A 20,598-nucleotide genomic window follows, 5' to 3' on the forward strand; every position below is an offset into this window, starting at 1 on the left:
TTTCATCTCTATGAAAGACACACTATGAACTCTAGATTAGGGATATTTTCACTGAAATGCCAGGTTTGGCTTTCCGACCACAGCTTTGACCCCCCTCCAGCGAGCACTGCGTACTGGTGCATGCCAACCTGGGTCTCTTACCAGGCCCTGCCTTGCTTAAGCAGATGCCCTGGCTCCTCTAAGGTCAAATCCAAAGGCCTTGCTTCAGCATTTACAATCCCACCCCTCCTACCCCCAAGCGCACAAACCCATCATTTATGTTCAGTCTCCGACCCTGTCCCCAGTTCGAGACGCTCTTCCTGCTAATTAACCTGCCAAACTTCCCCTCTTCGTTCATGCCCCCGTGCAAACATCACTGCCTGTGTGAACACTTTCGTGCCCAGGCAAATTAAATTCTTCCCCCTCTAACTCATAAACTCCTGTGTCCACACCTCGATTCCACTTTTTCATAGATTTGCAGTTATTTACATACATGTGAGTCATACATGTGAGTCCTTCTGCCAGTCCCTGAGGTCCCAGAGAGCATCAGTCATGTCTTATTCACATGGCATTCCCACAGCATGAGCGAGTGTTCACTGAACAAAGCTGAAGATTTTGTCAAGAAACCCATGGAGTCTGGTCCACCCTTTTCCTCATGGAAACAAGTGGGGCAGAGCTTAAGTAGACCCTTTTTAAAATGTGGCTGAATTTAAATCATTAGCTTTTCATTCCTTTAATGTGTATTTGATTACCACCCATATGCCAAGCGCTGTGGGAGGCGGCGGAGGCGGGGTGAAAGGGGTGAGCAGGACCAACAAGGACCTGGCCCTTTGGAGCCTGCACGCTAACAGGAGGGGCAGACATGAGCTCGAAGCTCAGTGAACCCGAGGATTCTCACTGTTGGTAAGGGCCAGGGAGGCAAACACCAGATGATGGCACAGGGAGTGGCTCGGGTGAGACTTGAGAGTGTGGGAGCCATGGTGGGGGTGGGGGATTCTCGGCCAAAGACCAGGGAATACTCCCTTTTCTTCGACAGAACTTGAATGAATTATCTATTTTTATAAGGCAGAGAGTGAAAGATGTAGAACACCAAGCCACGGATATTAATCAAAAGGGTTCTTTTTCCATACTGTTCCTATTATTTTTAGCAAGGATTTTAAATGATCAATTCTACAATATTTACACTGATATTTTTTAAGCTTACTGCTTTCAAGTTTTTTCCTGCTTGTTTCACAAGTCCAGCCAGAAAAGCCCCTCCCACACACTCACTCATTCCCAGCCTGTGAGGGACAGAGAAGAGAAGCCAACTCAGAGAGAAGCTCTCGGCCACAACCTGATTGATCCCAGGTGCTCTAGGGCTGAGGCTTCTGCCTTCCTTCTTTCACACCCAGATGACTGACAGCAAAGACATCCAATTACGGCTTTTCTTTCTTTCTTTGGGCCTCTGAGAGGGTGACTGCCTTTTATCTACCAGAAATACTACAAAGTTGTAGGCAAGCATGCTTCATTTCTGATAACAACGGAAGTTAGAAAAACTCTATAGAATCATCATTTTATTTTCCCTTAATCTTGTAATTTATGCAGATTGTGTCTGGGTGGGAATAGCTCAAATCTTAAAGTGCCATATTTCGGGGATATTATGAGAGTTTGTCAGCTCCCTTTTTTTCCACGTGAAGAACTGTCAGAGGGCAAATGGGTCTTGGTGCAGGGAGATGAAGGAGGTCGTCTCCACAGAAGCTCCTTCTGCATGGAGAGAGGAAGAACATGGAGCCTTCCAAGCAAAGTCTTGGGATGGGGGAAGGGCGAGCACGTCAGGCCTCCGTGCCAAGGAAAGTGCCCAGAACAGTTGGGGAAAGGTGTTCACAGTGGCTGGAGGATTTGAAAACAGCAATCCAACGACTTAGTCATCTAACAACTTGCAAAGTGTCAGATGGTTCATTAGTCTTTTAAGCACTGGGATTCCCAGAACTATTGATTCAGCGGCGGATGATCATACACACCTTCACTTTAATTCACTGGGAAGCACTCCCAGGAATTTAGACTTGCAATGCTCTGCAGCTATTGGGTCTTACAACTGGGTGTGTTCTACTCTGTAAGAGTTCGTGTAATTAACTCTTTCCCATACACACCAGTTTGGATTGCTAACAGCGTCCCACTGCTGTGTCAGGAGAAAATACTAAGTGAAATAAGCAGTGGGAACAAAATCAAGCAGTTTGATCTCCCCTGGGTATGAGAGAAACGGACAAACCAAACATTTGGACGGGAAAAAAGAATGGTAAAAAATGCACCAATGTGCTGCCCTGGCCGGTGTGGCTCAGTTGGTTGAAGCACCGACCCGTAACCAAAGAGCTGCAGGTTCGATTCCTCAGGCCACATGCCTAGGTTGCGGGTTCAGTCCCCTGTACAGACACTCACCATCCCCAGTCCAGGTGTGGGCGAGCCCCAGCCCAGGCTACGGGTGGAGGGCACTGGAGTGAAGGGAAGCACAGTGGGTCTATGCTTCCCTCTCACAGTGATGTCTCTCTCTCCCTTCTGCTCTCCCTCCTCTCTCTCCAAAAAGCAATAAAAATGTCCTTGGGTAACAATTCAATCAATACATATAAATACACCAAAATGCTAAGAGTGGTAGTCTGATTATTGAAAAGGAAAGTGATATTTTGTCATTTGGTGGGGGGGGGGGTTGTGCTATCTTTTATGATTCTAAATTTTAAAGATTATTTAGAAAAAGAATTTCTATTATGGAAGAAACTTACCCTAAAATACTGAAAGCGAAGAGAGCTCCTTCGGGACGCATGTCCGTGCCCACCCCCAGCAGCTGTGTCTGCTGCCTGTGTTTGACTGCTCAGGGGGGCTCTGGACAGAGAGTTGATAGCGGTTGTTAAACATGAGGCTGTGAAACTAAAATGCATTTGTGTAATTTGAAAATACTCTTTAATCCAGAGAGCTAGTTGAATCAATGCAGAAAATTTTAATTAAAATAAATGACTAGCCATGCCCGAGAACACAAGTATAAGTAGGATAGAGGCTGATACCTGATTTTCCTCCTCATCCTTCCCTGCATCATATTTTGGCTAATAGCCAATTTAAACACATCTACATATATTTTATAAAAACAAATGCATATTAACTCTTCTCTGTGGTTGGACCATGAATTCTCGGAATTAGAATGGTATAATTCCAGAGATTAAAAAAATGGTGAGGAATCTACCAATACAGTTCCTCTCTTCAGCCACGCCCCTTGTCCCACCCACAGGCTAATGCCATCAATCAAGAAAGCGGCTTCCACGCATACCAGGCCCTGGGCTAAGAGCATGTCCTAAAGCAAAGCGCATACTCTTCTTGCCTTCATAGGATCTACCTTCCAGACGTGAAGCCAGACATCTAACCATTTCCCCAGGAAATGAATGCTTTAAATGTGAGGTAGAGGAAGCCATGAGAGCACAGGGGTGAGAAGAAAGGGGGCTGGCTGGCTGGCTGGGTTAGCAGAGGGGACTGAAGCCTGAAAACCTCTTTGAGGTGCTGCTTACAGGGTGGGTGGGTCACTGCGAGCTGGCCCCCTGGAGGATGATGGGGTGTGGGGCTGAATCCTCACCGCAGGAGTGCAGCTCTCGGGAGAAGAAAGGCACTGATTGACTGAGGCAGGCAGTCTGCTGGGCCTCTTAAAGCCCTGTAAAGATTTTGGACTCTGTTCTGGGAGAAACTGGAAGCCTCTGGAAGATTTTAACAGAGGAGTGCCAAGACGAGGTACACCATTCTGGCTGTGGTGTGGAGAATGGACAGGAGGAAGAGGGTGTCAGAGGACAGTTATAACCAAACATGACTTCAAGAATTAGTCTTGAAAACACGTATTGCCTATGGGTTTTTTTTCCATTGGCCAATGTTTTCACCTACTAAAAAACACCCGTTGCACACTGTTTCTTACAACCTTCTGCATGAAGGGACAAGGGACAGGGTATATAGGCAATGAAGGAGCCAGCTGGGTAAAAGTGGAGTGGGGATGGTTTTAGGGACCCAGGATGCTTCCTAATGCCTGGGAGCTCTGGGGCCTGCAAGAAGAATTGGCCAAAGCAAATAAGCAGAAAACTTAAAAGAAAGTCTGGCCCAGCACTTGCTATTAAATATATTTTCCCCATGAATATGATCATATTAATATATGACCTGAGTTCATAAATGAGGTTTCCCAAATGGTCAGTTGTATATTTTACTCAAAAAGTGCTAAGAGTAAGCACAGTGAGGTGAATGTAAATATTATCACAGGCCCCTCCCAGGGCGAGCCCACTACCACTGGGCAGCTGGGAAGCACTGTTACTAAAAGGGAGGCCTGCAAATTCTGTTTCTGTTCTCCGGGACTCTGTGACGTGACCCAGGCTGGTCTGGCATTTGCTGTTGAACTAAAAGGTTACAGATAACAGTGTTCTAAATTCTCTGCTTCGAAGTTTAATTCCTCCAAAGAGAAGGACCCACATTCCTCATTTTCTGACAGCACATTCTGGTGGCGAAACCCGGGGAGTTTTAGAGACTATAGTGTGGGGATGAACGACAAAAGTTTTATGAAGCAGCTTTGCTGCTCTCTTCCTCCCCGCTTTCCCCCTCTTTCCTTCTCCCACTTCCCCCTCTCCTCTCTTCCCTGCCCCCACTTCACCTCTCAAGATGAAGAACATATGTACTAAAGCTTTAAATGACCAGAGAGAAGCAAACAAAAGGGACTGGAAAAGAGTTTCTGAAATTTCCTTAACCACATTAGAGAAAATTCCTAGCTATCTACCGATTACAAGCACAACAGGAAAAGGGTGCTGAGCTCCACAGAAATAAGCCCTGTTTGCCAAAGCCTTCATCCACAAGAGACTCTAAGGAGTCCAAAAAACACCTGTGGGTGGAGGGTAGGTAGCAGAGCTGGCGAACAGTGCCACTGGAGAACAGTGGCACATGGACACAGCCATGCAGTACTGAGCCCAGTCTTTGCGACTCTCCCGTTTCTCCTTCAGTGAAGTTTCAGAACTGCCTCAAGTACTGCCCAGGAGAACAGAACATCTAAAAGATGGTTCTTCTGCAGGTATGAACATAGAGATGATTACACAACTCTTCCAGATTAAGGGAGCAGTTTCTCTCTTCTAAGCCAAAGCGAACCTTAGAGGTTCGCTTCTGCCAGGACCGCGTCCTGCACACCAGAACGCAGGTGGCAAGCAGAGCCCGGCGGGTCTGCTGGCACTGGGCGCAGCGTGGTCACCTGGGGTGTTCCAGAATCTGCCTGTGGAATGTCGGGGACAAGAGTCAGTGCCCTCAGGCCAAAAGAATCCCTTTAAAGGAAGAAAGGGGGCTTTGATTGCTGGTATTTGTTGGACCCATCATATAACTTCTGAACATTGTCTCTGAAAAGGCTGTTGTCATTATTTGTACAGCAAAGAAGTTGCGGAGATGGTGCCTTTAACACCACAGCTATTCACACATTACTAAAAACACCCAAACTAAGGACAGCCCACTTATTTGGTCATAAGAAAGGATATATGAACTTACAGCTTTCTATTTTCATCTTGTCTGCTTACCTAATAGCTTGTACTTGCAAATCAGCTTGTTTCAAAAGGACCTGGTTAGCCAAAATTAACATTAAAATCCAAATGAACCATAATAAAAAACATCCGAAAAATATAAGCATTTAGAATGACACAAAATAGGGCTGTGTTCTTCTGAGGTAAGTAGGAAATGCTATCATTACCATTTAAGTGGATTCAACAATGTAAGCGGAAGTCGTAATAGCTAGAACGCCCTGAGTCCTTATTATATGCCAAGTACTGGGGTAGGAGTTCTCGGTGTGCTCTCTCACCTAATTTCACAACATCCCAACGAGGCAGATGCTGTTATTATCCCCACGTCCAAATGAGGAAACAAAGGCACAGAAAGACTTAGTGACATGACTAGTATAGCAGAGTGACTATGAGCACGATACTTTTCATTACAACACTGCAGACAAATGTGCATACAACTTAAAAAAAATCTCATTTCTGCCTTTGGTCACATTCACCAAAAACTCAATTTATACTTTCCAGAGAGAACAATATTTTTTGCCAGGCACTACAGGATCCAATTAAAATATAAATCAAAAATCTTGAAAATGTTCAGAATTCACAGCACCAGATCCTGACCTATAAGCATTGCCAACTCAGTCCTTCAAAACACTAGCAGAAATCTAATCTTCAGGGCGATGACAGGCATCTGTTCAGGGTCTCTGTGGGCTTTGCTGTTTACTAGAAAGCAAACTAGTTTGAAGACCTCTCCGAACCCTCAGCAGAAACAATCTTTTTACTCATCACCGCCGAGAATCAGAAAAGAGACTGTATTTCCGGGACTAAGAACAATGTAATCACATCAGCCACAAACTCTTGTCAAATCTGCTGAAGGGCAATGAGAGACAGAACCTGTGGACAGCATGCTTGCAGCAAAGCAGCCGTCAGTGAAGAGTAAATGACGCTCTCCTTCCTGCACGGCAGTTGGAATTTCAACACGTCCTCCTGATTCAGGAAAACCTAGCAACACTGAGTCTGGTGTCCGAGAGGGCCGCTCCTGAGAACATCTGATACATGTTACATTATATTCTGTAAATAGCCTTTATCTGCAACACCATTTTCACTTTCTATGAGCCCGATGCCACACGGTACATTTTAGGAACAATTGCTACATTTAAAAAGTCTCACAGATGGCTAATCCTGTCTCCATTGAGGAGGACCCAGTTCTACTGGGTCTGGGCTGCCATTATGGTTCTTACAGCCCTGCTGTTCAAAATGGGGCGGGCAGGTCAGAGGCGGGACCTGTGAGCTTGTTCGACATGTGGAGTCGCGGGCCCCATGACAGCCTCACTGGGTGGGAGGTTTCCTTTTCACAAGACCCACACAGCACAGACGGAGCAATACTTCCCCAGACAGTCTGATGTAGTGTACATGTTGCAGTAATTAGGAACCTACACTTCAGGTCAGCGGTCTCCACCCTTTTCGGCACCAGGGACTGGTTTCGGGGAAGACAATTTTTCTGGGGAGGCGGGAGTGGGGGGCAGAGCTTAGGCTCTCACCTGTGCTCACCTCTGGCAGTGCATGAGCGGGGTGGAGTGGGGACAGGAGGCGGAGATCAGGTGAGGTTTTCCCACTGGTTCCTAACAGGCTGCTGACCCAGACTGGCCCCGGGGTTGGGAGCCGTGTTTCAGATAAGCATCCTAAATTACCTCGGTTTAAATGGGCTATGACAACACTGACAAAAATCTGCTTCATGGTCCAACTGATATCATATTCCTTGTAGTAATCTGAGCTTCCCCGCTAAAACCGGGCACTCCTGACACTGGAGTGCAAAGAAAAATTTGAGAGGTTCAAAATAGAAGTTAATAAAATCTTCAATGAATTTTTATTTTTATTTGTTTTTTGAACCCTAATCCTAGCAATAGTCCTTACCCTAATTTTGTTTCTTTTCTTTTTGTTTTTTTTTTTCCCTAAATTCTTACTGAGGACATGTTCGTTGACCCTAGAGAGAGGGAAGGGAGAATACAGAGAGGAGAGAAACACCGATATGAGAGAGGAACACTGACTGGATACCTCTTGTGCACGGCAACCTAGGCAGGCAGGCCTGTGCCCTGACCAGGACTCAAACCTGCTACATTCTGGTCTACAATGATGCTGTAAACATCTGAGCAACAACGGCCAGGGCCTTTTATAAATTTTTAAAGCCAGTATGTTGTTTTTAAATAAAATGAACATGATTAAGAATTAGAATCTATTAGTGTACTTTTTCAGAAAAACACACAAACACACTGCTGGAGAGAGTGGGATTCAAGTACCACGGGCCCCTCTCCCAAGGAATTAGTGCCGTACTGAACTACTGTGACTAATGGCAGTGCAGATGGGAAGATTAAAAAAATACCAACTCAGCATGAGGGAAGCAAAAAGACAATGAAAATCACCCCAAATATCATAAACTGGATAGACCCATGGTTACCATTTTGGTCTCTCTTCTTCCAGACTTTCAAATTCATTCAGACATATGTAGGCATGCATTTTATACCGAAATGGGGTCAAATGGAATATACAAATGGAATATTTTGTGTATTCTTTTAACCTAACATTTTTAGATTACATACTTGATAGATCAGAAGGAACACTCTATAAAGTGCATGACTACATAACCACTGTGCTGCACACCCCAAACGAATATAGAATGATATTAAATGTCAAATGAAAGTACTAATATCCATTTTTTAAAAAAAATCCATTGACTAGAATACCAATCTTCAAAAAGAAGGAAGAAAGGGAGGAAGAGAGTGAGGGGAAAATGGTGGAAGCATAATTAAAAAAAAAGCTCTCCAGAGTATAAAAATAAGTAACAATCAGAAAAGAATATATGTTTTAATTCTTAAAAATAGATGAATGCATTATTATAATAAACTAGGTTTTATATGGAAAATATAATTATATGATAACAATTTTTTATTTAAAAGGTTATGAGTGATCAATCTATTCACTCATCGCTTGGTTCCAGAAATAGTGTTTAAGCGCCAGTCATGTGCCAGGCATTATTCTAGGTTCGGGAAATGTACCAGTGAAGAAAATACATAAAGATCCCTGTCTCAAAAGCTTAGATACTAGTAAGGAAAGACACAGATAGACATAAATAAGTGAACAGTGCAGTATATCAGAAGGTGATTAATACTATTTAAAAAAAGAAGAAAGAGTAAAGAGCAGTGAGTTCAGGTGTGCTGCTGGTGGTTGGGGAGGTCGCAGTACTGAATGAGGTGGCAGTCAGGGTAGCCTCACTGATAAGCTGAGGTCTGTGTGAGGAGGTGAGAAAGTGAGCCAAGCTCATAGCTGAGGGGGGGGGCGCTGTTCAGGAAGAGGGAACAGCTGGAGTGCAAGCCCTTAGCTGGGAGAAGTGTGAGGAGCAGTGCGGAGACCGGAGTAGCTGGAGTGAAGTGAATAAGCAGAGTGCTAGGAAGTGAGACCAGTTAGGACTCTGTGAGACAATGGCGGGGCTTAAGCTCTTCCTAAACGAAGTGTCGCTAATGTAGAACTTGGAACACTGACATCTCACTGAACTTTCAAAATCTCATTCTGGCTGCTGAGTTGAGCAGAGACCACAGAAAAAGGCAAAGGTGGAAGCAGGAAGAAGCTGTTCTTCCCTATAATTCTGAAATTCAAAAGCTGTTTCTGTAGCACATTAGTGCAGTAACACACTAGTAGGTGGCAAAGCTCACCTACACTTAACCTAACCTCAGGGTCTTGAGTAGCCAAATTATTGTAAGTATTCATGTGTTTCACTGCAGAAACACAGACATGTATCAGTTATCTCATATATATATGTGTGTGTATATATATATATATATATATATACATACACACACATCTGATATGCAGTTTATCATATATCGTATATGATTTTATATATATATATATATATATATATATATATGCAGCTTCTTTTCTAAAATCTAAAAAATGCTCTATTGCACAATTCATATGGATCAAGGAATTGGGGCGTGTCCTCCAAGGCAGGAACAGCTTGGGCCAGGGTGGCAGCATTGGAGATGGCAAGCAGTGGGCACAATTTCGATATAATTTAAAGTCAAGGCTAATAGGGTTTTCTACAGACTGGATGTGGGTACAAGAAGATGACTCTGAGTTCGTTGGCTGTAGGATGACAGCACTGTGTCTCGGGGAGTGAAAGGCCATGGGTAGAATGTGCCTGGGATGACGGGGCGGCACAACGCAGCCAGGCGTCTGAACATCTAGTTTCACCCAACAGGGGAGGTCTCCTAGGCAGGAGACACGCGAGTCTGCAATCTGGGGAGACGTCTGGGCTGGAGTTATAGTCTTGTTACGATTTTTTCTTCCTTTTAGAATATCTTTAGTTTTTTCTCCAGAGAACAATAACATGCACACACTATAAAGAAAAGCACCATTTAACAATCTCTTCCCTTAAAATAATGTGTCTTTCAATGTAATGAAAAACGTCATTATTGAAGTGTGGGACTATCCGGAGCTAGACAGTGTCTGTAATTAACATCACCTGAAAGTTCATGAAATGAGGAGAGCCAAATTTTATTCTCAGACCCGTGTGGCAAATAAAAACATCTTAAATTCATCATGCCAGAAGTGAAGAAAATACTAAATAAAGAAATGGTGTTGAGCTAAAATAGTGATCAGGTTTCTTTCTGTTTTCCTGGCGAATTAACACCAGTTTTTGTCCTAAATTAAAAACCTGGAACACTTAGTTTCTTCAGAAGATACCCTACACTCACAAGACAGCGAATTAAGAAATTAAGAAGTGTCCGAAGTATCCCCATCCATGCTCGTGTTCACCAGCAGCTGGAGCCGAAGGGGAAATGCGAGGGGGTATACCTTCTGGCAGGAGTGACCAAAGGCAGCAGTGCTCTCCGTGGCACGCAACGGCCGTGGCACAGGATCAGGGCAGTTCTTTCCCAGGGCCTATCTTTAGGGTCCCACTCTCTTACAACGAGTGCCCCAACGTCACTGAACTCCACGTTTCCCCAATTTTACCCTGCTACATTCTGTTGGTGAACTTCAGTGTTATTTTTCATGCATATGAATGTTGGTATGGAGAAGAAAATTGGGGAGAGACCTTTTAAAAAAGAAAACATTCAAAGATTCAGAAAAGAGTGTTGATATCTATGTCAGACTAACTTTTTATATTAAATAGCCAAGTTTTTATGACCCTCCCTTAAGCAGCAGAATAATATAAATACTCTACTTCAGCAATCATTAATAAAGGATTATTTTAATAATAATATTAAATTATATTTAATTTATAATTAAATATTACAATTATAATATTATTATAATTACTGTGTGATCAGTAATTATAATTCCACTGTGTGATCACAAAGAAATAATGAAAGAATGGAGTGAGAAAAAGAGAGACAGGAGAGAGAGAGAGAGAGAGAGGGAGGGGAAGAAGGTAGAGAGAAGGGGGAAGACACAAAAAAGAAAAGGTGTGAGGATAAAAATTACAAAAAATGTGCTTTTCAAAAATAAAAGATACGTGCATATAAAATATATGATCAGATCTACCATCTAATCCATCTAAAAACTGTACCAAAACATACACAATTACAGCTATATCAAAATTAGAGAATATCAATTTCCTGTTAAATTGAGTCGCATATAAAGAAAAAAAAGCTTTCTCTCTTGAAAAATTACAAATGTTAGCATTCTTTTCTTATCAAAACCTGGTGAAAATTTGCAACTGTTCAATCTAAAAGGGGCAAAGTTTAGTTCCATCATGGGGGAATGGGGAAAGAAAAAGAAGAAACTAGTAACGTTGAAAGGAAAAGAGAAGGAGTAAATGCAAAAGTAGGTAAGAATAAACAATGTGAAATGTGACAAATGGAAAACTACAGGGAACAGATAAAGTGGTAACATTCCAAATTTTGGTCTGGTAATAAAGGAACAACCTTGTCTTCCTTCAAAGCTTGCTTGTTGCCTGTAGCCTTTGTCTCCATTGGTGGCATCACCGTTTACCCAGTCACCCATTAAAAAGCTGGGATCTTTTTTTAAATATTTTATTTATTTATTTTTAGAGAGAGGGGAAGGGAAGGGGAAAGAGTGGGAGAGAAACATCAATGTGTGGTTGCCTCTCATGTGTCCCCTGCTGGGGACCTGGCCTTCAACCGAGGCATGTGCCCTGACGGGGAATCGAACCAGTGACCCTTTGCTTCACAGGCCCACACTCAATCCACTGAGCTATACCAGCCAGGGAAAAGCTGGGATCTTTAATCTAGCTCCATTCCAGATCTAGCCACCAGTTTTCAGAAAGTACAGGGATAGCTGCGCAGTTTTTCTCAATGATCCCTAACTCAACCCTCCAGTGTGCTGGTAGTTTATCGCATACACCATGCTTCGTCCTACCACCGTGCCTGTGTCGTACTGTCCCTGTGAAACCTAATGCCTCCCTTTCCACATACTCTTTGCCCCATTTCACTCACAAAGCTCCCCACACCAAATAGTCCCTGCCCCCCAACTCACTAGGTCCCCTCCTCTCTACTCCCAGAATGTCCAGCACAAATCTCTTTCACTAACAAAGTACCACAGTTACCTTCTGGGTGACTGCCTCTTCTACCAGACTGGAACCCTTTCTGTTTTATTTATGTCAGCTCAATGCATAATACAGGCCCTGGCCTTCTAAAACTCAGTAAAAATGTTTACTGTAAATGAATGGACAGTTAAAGTTAAATGGCATGTGATACAGTAAGTCCTCTACCTCTGAGAGTTTTCATGCAAATCTGAATATGTTAGGAGATTCTCATCTGGATAGGAGATGTGATCTACTATATGACTGTGATAGTCTCTCCATTTGTTCACACATTCTTATTTGCCCAACCCTCTGACTTTTATTTAGCCCTTTATAATATTTAACAGTGTGGGTATATGACTCATGCTTTGTACAGCATGGCCTGTGGCTAAGATGTCATCATAAAGAGCAACATCATAAAAATGTGCTAACACAAAAGACAAAGCAGCCCTGAGAAAAAAGAACAAAATGTTAGGCATCACAATTCCTAATTTCAAACTATACTATAAACTATAGTAATCAAAACTGTATGATATTGGGAGAAAAAAGACAGAAGAGACCAGTGGAACATAATTGAGGGTCCAGAAATAAACCCAAGAATATATGGTCAACTAATTTGATAGGGAAAGGAAGAATATTTGATGGAGTATAGTGGAAAATTGGATAATCATGCAAAAGTATAAAACTAGCCCTGGCTGGTGTAGCTCAACGGATTGAGCACAGCCTGTGAACCAAGGGGTTGCCAGTTCGATTCCCAGTCAGGGCACATGCCTGGGTCGCAGGCCAGGTCTCTGGTACCAGGCACGTGAGTGGCAACCACACATTGATATTTCTCTCCTTCTTTTCCCCTCTCTCTAAAAATGAATAAAGAAAGTCTGGCAAAGGAAATAGACTTCCAGGAAATCCAGGAAGCTCAGAGAGTCCCAAAGAAGGTGGACCCAAGAAGGAACACACCAAGGCACATCGTAATTACATTAGCCAAGATGAAAATGAAGGAGAGACTTCTAGAAGCAGCAAGAGATAAGGGGACAGTCACCTACAAAGGAGTGCCCATCAGACTGTCAGCGGATTTCTTAAAAGAGACCTTACAGGCAAAAAGGGGCTGGAAAGAAGTATTCCAAGTCATGAAATCCAAAGACCTACAGCCAAGACTGCTCTATCCAGCAAATCTTTCATTTAGAATGGAAGGACAGATAAAGTGCTTCTCAGATAAGGTCAAATTCCAGGAGTTCATTATCACCAAGCCCTTATTATATGAAATGTTAAAGGGACTTATCTAAGAAAAAGAAGATAAAAAATATGAACAGTGAAAGGACAGCAAACTCATAGTTACTAACAACCAAACCTAAAACAAAAGCAAACTAAGAGGACAGCTAGATCAGGAGTGAAACCATAGAAATGAAGAACACATGGAGGGTTAGCAACAGGGGGGTGGGAGGGGAAGAAGGGGGGAGAAGGCACAGAAAATAAGTAGCATAGATGGTAGGTAGAAAATAGACAGCGGGGAGGGCAGGAACACTATGGGAAATACAGAATCTAAAGAACTTGTGACACATGGACATTAATGAAAGGGGGGAATGGTGGGGGGGGTGTGCAGGGTGGAGGGGAGTGAAGGGGGGACTAGAACAACTGTAATGGCATAATCAATAGAATATATTAGTTTAAAATATGTAAAACTAGACCCCTATCTTATGCCACTCACAAAAAATTAGCTGAAATAGATTAAAGACTTGGACATAAGACCTGAAAACAAAGGTGAAAAAGCTCCTTGGCATGGGTCTTAGTAATGATATTTTGGAGATAACACACAAAGTACAGCAACAAAATAAAAAATAAACAAGTGAACTACATCGAACTAAAAACCTTCTGCATAACAACAACAAAATGAAAAGTCAACAAGCCCTGCCTGTTGTAGCTAAATGGATTGGGTGTCATCCCACAAACTGAGAGGTCACCAGTTCGATTCCCAGTCAGGGCACAGGCCTGGGTTGTGGGCCAGGTCCCTGGTTGGGGGCGTGCAAGAGGCAACCGATTGGTGTTTCTCTCACACACTGATGTTTCTCTCCCTCTCTTTCTCCCTCCCTTGTCCTATCTCCAAAAATAAATGAATGAAATCATAAAAAAATAAAAAGACAACCTATAAAATAGGAAAAAGACCTGCAAACAATATATCTGGTAAGGGGTTAATATCTAAAATGTACAGGGAACTCATACAACTCACTAGCAAAAAAATAATAATAATCAACTAAAAATGGGTAAAGAACCTGGATAGACATGTGTCTGAAGAAGATATGATGAACAATAGGTATCTGAAAAGATGCTCAACATCACTAATTATTAGGGAAATAAAAATCAAACCCACAGTGAGATATCATCTCATATGTAGCAACAAAAAGACAAGTGGTAACAGATGTGAAGAGAAAAAAAAGAACCCTCATGCAATGTTGGCAGGATTGAAAACTGGTACAGCCACTACAGGAAATAGTATGGAGGTGCCTCCGAAAATTAAAGGGAGCTACCGTAGGATCCGAGAATCCTATTTCTGAAAACATATCCAAAGGAAATGAAGGCACGATGTCAGGGAGATACCTGCATCCCATGTCCCCAGCAGCATTATTTACAATAGCCAAGACAGGGAAACAACCAAAGTGTCCAGTGATGGATAAATGGGTACAGAAAACATGGTATATATAGAGATAGAGTTTATACAATGAAACACTATTCAGCCATAAAAAGAAGGAAATTCTGCCATTTGTAACAACACAGATGAACTTTAGGGGCATTATGTTAAGTGAAACAAGTAGAAAAGAAAGACAAATACTGTAAGATCTCATTCATATGTGGAATCTAAAAAAGAAAACATAGGAAAAGAGACCATATTTGTGGTTAACAGAAGGAACCAGGGGAGGAAGAATGGATGAAGGCGGTCCAAAGGTACAGACTTCCAGTTAGAAATAAGCACTAGGGATGGAATGTACAACATGGTGATTATGGTGAACATCAATGCTTGGTACATAGGGAAGTTAAGAGAGTAAATCCCAAGAAAAAGCTTTTCTTTTCTTTTATATTTATATGAGGTGATGGATGGTAACTACAGTTATTGTGGTAATCATATCACGACATATGTAAGTCAAACCATTATGCTGTATACCGTAAACTTATACAGGGCCGTATGCCAATCATATCTCAACAACACTGATAAAATCTCAAGAAGTATGCAAACGTCTGTACAACTTACTGAATACATCTCCTCTGGGTTTCTGAGGATCTGTCTGTATCCTGTTGTCAACCGTCACCTCTCCTAGAAACGTGGTGGCAGCTGGCGCTGTAGTCGTCGGTCTGAGGACTGGTCTTTCCGGGGTGGGTGGCGGTGCAGGGGTTCTGAGCTCTGTGGGTGGGGGTGGGGGTGGAGGTGGGGTAGGCCATGCTGTTGGCTTTGGTGTAGGTCTTGTTGTTGGCTTAAAAGTGGGCCTGTTAGTAACGACAGGAGGGATGTATGGTGTCTTCTGAGGCCATCTAGTACTTCCGACGTCAGGAATCCAATTACTGTGTCCTCCATCACCCTTTGAAATGGTACCATTTCCCTTTGGTCTATGAATTGGACCTGAAGGTTCAATCATGACTTTGGGAATATCTAAAAAAGTCAAAAGGTTTCAGTTAGTATTGAACCATCTCTTCCCCCCAAAGGTAAAACATCAAATTATAAAAAAAACAAACATATCAAAATATGTGCCAATGATGCTTGCTTTTCACATTTAGAATATTCCCCATCTGTAAGTCATGCTGTTTTCTAAATAACAAATATGCACATATATGACTCTGATACACATTCAACCAATTGATGGGTGAATACAAAAATTATATTTGTTTCTATAATGAATATGTATTATTTGAAACAAAAATTTGTAAAGTGGAAACAAATGGCAATCGATATTTTTAAAAATGCAGAGATATTATAAACTTTTTTTAAATGAGACATTTTTATAGAAAGTCTTTGTTAAGTATCCCTATGGTATATCTACATTATAAAATCAAGTTTAGAATTGTCTAAAGACTAATTTCTCTTCTTTACAAATATTTGACTCATATAAAACATTGTTATTCAATTTTCTGCATATTGTTTTAGTTGGTTTTTCTTTCCTGTTATTAATTTATATAATAGCTTTTTTAAAAATAAATTTTAAGGGGTCACCAAGATCAGCTGTGGAATACCTTGCCTTGATTATCTTCACCCAAAGAAATGAATATTTAATCTACTTGGAGTGATATACTCCTTGAGCAGCACAAATACATGACCTTCCAAAAATCCTTAGTCCACATGATTTTATGCCCCATGATTTTCAGGAAATATTTTACTCCATAAATTTAACAAAGTCTTGTTACATAAAATATATGCTAAATTATGGCTTTGGTTTGTGAAACTTTCATCTTGGAGGTTATTTTTTTCACATTTATCTACTAATACACACATACTACAAACAGAGCTTATAAAAACTGAAGAAAGCAAAACAGTACTAAATACAGGGAAAATAGATATATATGGAAAATTTTTAGAATAGGAGGAATAATAAAACAGGGGAACCAAAAATGTGGAATATATTCAGATTATCCCACCATCGTAATCTAATGCTAATGTCAAATGAACAATTTATTTCTAATTTTAAGAAAGGCAAGTTCTCTGGGAGGAATCTAAAATTCCTTGCCAGCTAAAGGAAAGCTGCTGAGAAATTTTAGCCAAGGAACTGAATGCTTTCAAGAATAGATTGTATTACTGAGTCTTTAAATTTTTTAAAGATTTTATTTATTTATCTTTAGATGGGAAGGGAAGGAGAGAGGGAGAGAAACTTCAATGTCTGGTTGCCTCTCATGCATCCCCTGCTGGGAACTGGCCTGCAACCCAGGCATGTGCCCTGACCGGGAATCGAACTGCAATCTTTTGGTTCACAGGCCCACGCTCAATCCACTGAGCTATACCGGCCAAGGCCCTTACTGAGTCTTTAATTTAAAAAATACTTGAACGAGTGACTTTATTGTTTGTAGAAAGCAAAGACTAATGTAAGCAGTTATGAAAATTGTACTTCTTTGATAAATTAAATGTGCTCCTCATCTCCCCTCAGCTCGGAGCTGGGAGACCAGCGTTACTCACACACGCAGCTCAGCCCGTCGCCGTGGTACCCTTCTTTACACTTGCACTTGTAGGACCCGTGCACATTGAAACAGCGCGCAGAGCTGCTGCAGTGGTGCTGACCAAGGGAGCACTCGTCTATATCTGTATCGGGGTATAGGAAAGGAAGAGCTTTATTTGTTAGATACATATGAAGGCATCACAATATACAGAGAGTTTCAAACACATTTTTTTGCCATGTGAATGTCCATGTAAAATTGTCAGGTAAACAGAAGAAGTCAAGTCCCTGTGTACCCGGAACTACTAGCGGTTGAACTGGACTTCTGTCTGCTCGATGCCAGCACCCTCCCCATCCCCCATCCCACGCATCAGCACAATGAAGAGGCCTTTCTACCCCATAGGAAGAGACGGCAAAATGCAATGACTGGGGTTCATTACCATGGCATTGGTATTTGCCTCCGATGTACATGAGGTCGAAGCCTGTGTGACACTTGCAGACGTAACTCCCGAAAGTGTTGACACACTGCCTAAACCGAGGGCAGGAGGCCCTTCCAGAAGCACATTCATCAACATCTAGAAACACAAGGCAGTTGTAGTTTAGGTGGAGCGACAACATGTTCCGATGGAGCATATTTTAAGATAAATAACTACACAGAGTTCCCTCGTGGCACACAGTGACGCTTCATAAATATCAGCCAGCTGTTGCCCCCAGAGGCACCATAAATTCCACAGCGCCACCCTTCACGCCATCGTCCCAGCCCAGGCTGCAGGCTCCTCCCCCACCACATCTCAGCACGCACTGCTCCTGCATCCGCCCAACTGCCTGAACCAAAGCATAAGTGATCCTTTACAGCCCTATTTCTCTTCACCCTAAACCATCAGGCCCAGTTAATTCTATCTCTGAAAAATCATTTGAATTTGTCTCCTCTTCTCTTCACCCACAGCCACTACCCTCGTCTAACCTGCCATCGCCCAGGACTCCTAACCTGATCTTTTTTCTCTGCCCATCTCCAAAGCATTCCCACCCACCCGTCGAAGTGATTTCATCACAGCACAAAATGGATTAGCATTATGCCTAAAACTCTTGTACTGTTTCTACTTGCTTTTTGGACGGAATCCTCACTCCTCGTCACATCCTTGAAGGCTCTGTAATAAACAGCCCCCACCTACCTCACTGGTTGTATCTCAAGCCACCACCCCCAGACTCCCACTTTGTTCTTCGTCACCTTGGCCTTCCTTCTTTCAGGACCCCAGGCAGGTCTTGTTGCCCACAGTGCCTGCATCGTTTCTGCCTGCTTGCTTGATTCCTCACATGGCCAATGGTCCAGGTCATAGCTTAAGGCTTTCCTGGTCCATTATTTTCTAAAATAGACTCTTGTTACTTTCTCCTGTAAGTCTTCATACTTAAAATTGTTTGTAATGTTATTGTTTTTTGTCTGCCCCATTAGAATATCAATTTTGTGAGGATCAAAATCTTGTCAGCTTTGTCCATTACTGCATATCCTGGCACTTAGCACAGTGCCTGGAATATAGGAAGTAACCAATAAAGTCTCTTGAATCACCAAATACCCCCATTCATTGAGTATTCACTACATGCTGGGTACCATGTTAAGCTGTTTCCATATTTGAGCCCCTTTAATATTCAAAATAGTTCAATGGGACATTACTCTCATTTTAAAGATGAGGAGATTCAAGGTCAAAGACAGGAAGTCTCTTACCTAGGTTACATATCATGTATATGGCAGAGGAACCCTGACTTCTGGGGCTCAGTGGGTTGGGCTTCATCCCACAAAGTGAAAGGTCACCAGTTCGACCCCTGGGCACATGACTGGGTCGCAGGCCCAGTTCCCAGTTGGGGTGTGTGTGAGAGGCAACCAATTGATATTTCTCTCACACATGGATGTTTCTCTTCCTCTTTTCCTCTCTCCCTTCCCCCCCTCTAAAAACAAATACATAAAATCTTTTTTAAAAGTATATGGTAGAGGCCACTTCGAAACCAGAGCCCTGCCTCTTAATGACAATCCTATACTACCTTCCTAATCTACAGGGGTAAAAAGTCTCCTGAGTGCAATATATACAATCTAGCCCCAGGTGCCTTTTCAGCTTTATCAGTCATTGCCCCTTACATGCCAGAAATGCCGAGTTCTTGTTTCCCTGAACACTGGGCTCCGTCCAACTTCAATGCCTTTGCACATGTGGTTCCCCTTGCCTGAAGCTTTCTCCTGCCCCCCCATTTTTAGAAAAAATAAGATTTCCATGGTCCATTCACAGACAGAGGTCCTCTTTTAAGACACCTGACAGCTTCTGAAGGACAGCTAATCACCTGATGCAAGCAACGGCCTTTATTTCTCACTCCCTTCACCTTTCCCTTTCCTCCTTTTCCGAGAGAGACTGCGGACAGAGACACTGGGTTTATAACTCACCCACACAGGTCCGCCCATCAGGAGCCAGCTGCAGACCAGGAGAGGGGCACTGGCACCGAACCTGTCCTTTGGTGACATCACAGCCGTACTGGCAGTTGGCCATGGAGCACGTCAGGGCACCTGGAATGAGTGCAACCGGCTGACTCAGGTTCAACAACGGAAATAACTGTCTCTAACTTGTCCTGAGATCTGTGTCACTTGGCCGGCAATGAAGACAAAAGGCCTCACTCATTCAACAGTCTAACAAAAGTCAAAAAACAGGGAGAGAGACGGAAAGGCTCTCCTCCTCCAGGGATGAAGAAGATTCAGGAGCGAACCAGCCCTGTTATCATCTGGGGCCGGCCTCGAACGCATTTGAGGACTTCAAAGGCAAGGGTAACACTTCATCTCACATAGATTATTCGGAAATGTTTCCAGTGGCCAAGGAGAGTGGAAAATGAAGGCATGTTTCCAGACTGCACATGCTAAGTGCTGATGGTAAGTGAAACATCCACCCGATTGTCTCAGCCTCACCTTAACTTTCCCGAGGGACAGCAGAACTCCCACTGAGCTGCGCAATGTTACAGTTTCCCAGCATCGCTGTCTCACATTGTTAAGCATGGACCACCTCACTTTAAAATGTTCCATGCTAAATATGCAATGCTAAATAAAATTAGCTAACCTTTTTCATTTTATAAAACGCAACCCAGTTAGTCATAACTAATCATTAACTGACTGATAATTAGCTAATTCAACTGATAATTCTATAAAAATGAAAATCAAGCCATCAATTGCTGGATATCCTATCAACACAACCTCAATGCAATGTTCAGCCCTTGGAGAATTTCAGGGCATCATCTGTCTAATAACAAAACCAAATGCTAGCAGGAGACACTGTGTATTTCTTTCCTACAAAGACACAGATGGAATCTACTTTTATGTTACTAAAATAATTTAATTTTTTTCCATTTGAAGTAGTTTTTTAAGAAAAGGGACATAAGTTAGTCCTTAGACTATATAATAAAATGCAAC

The 20,598-nt window shown here is 42.5% G+C and overlaps 1 protein-coding gene across 4 annotated transcripts in view; it reads right to left on the reverse strand.

The window, feature by feature from the left end:
- Nucleotides 1-20,598, reverse strand: part of NPNT (nephronectin) — a 75,326-nt gene that overhangs the window by 10,839 nt on the left and 43,889 nt on the right. For all 4 annotated transcript variants that reach the window (XM_037031863.1, XM_037031864.1, XM_037031865.1 and 1 more), the window contains 4 exons: nt 19,588-19,707; nt 17,603-17,737; nt 17,186-17,308; nt 15,278-15,673 (listed from right to left, as the gene is read on the reverse strand). In XM_037031863.1, coding sequence (XP_036887758.1) covers nt 15,278-15,673; nt 17,186-17,308; nt 17,603-17,737; nt 19,588-19,707 — 774 coding nt within the window. The remainder of the gene's footprint in view (nt 1-15,277; nt 15,674-17,185; nt 17,309-17,602; nt 17,738-19,587; nt 19,708-20,598) is intronic.

This window comes from Sturnira hondurensis, unplaced genomic scaffold, assembly GCF_014824575.4.
Source record: "Sturnira hondurensis isolate 20B ecotype Veracruz unplaced genomic scaffold, ASM1482457v3 Scaffold0021214, whole genome shotgun sequence".
Classification (NCBI taxonomy): Eukaryota; Metazoa; Chordata; class Mammalia; order Chiroptera; family Phyllostomidae; genus Sturnira; species Sturnira hondurensis.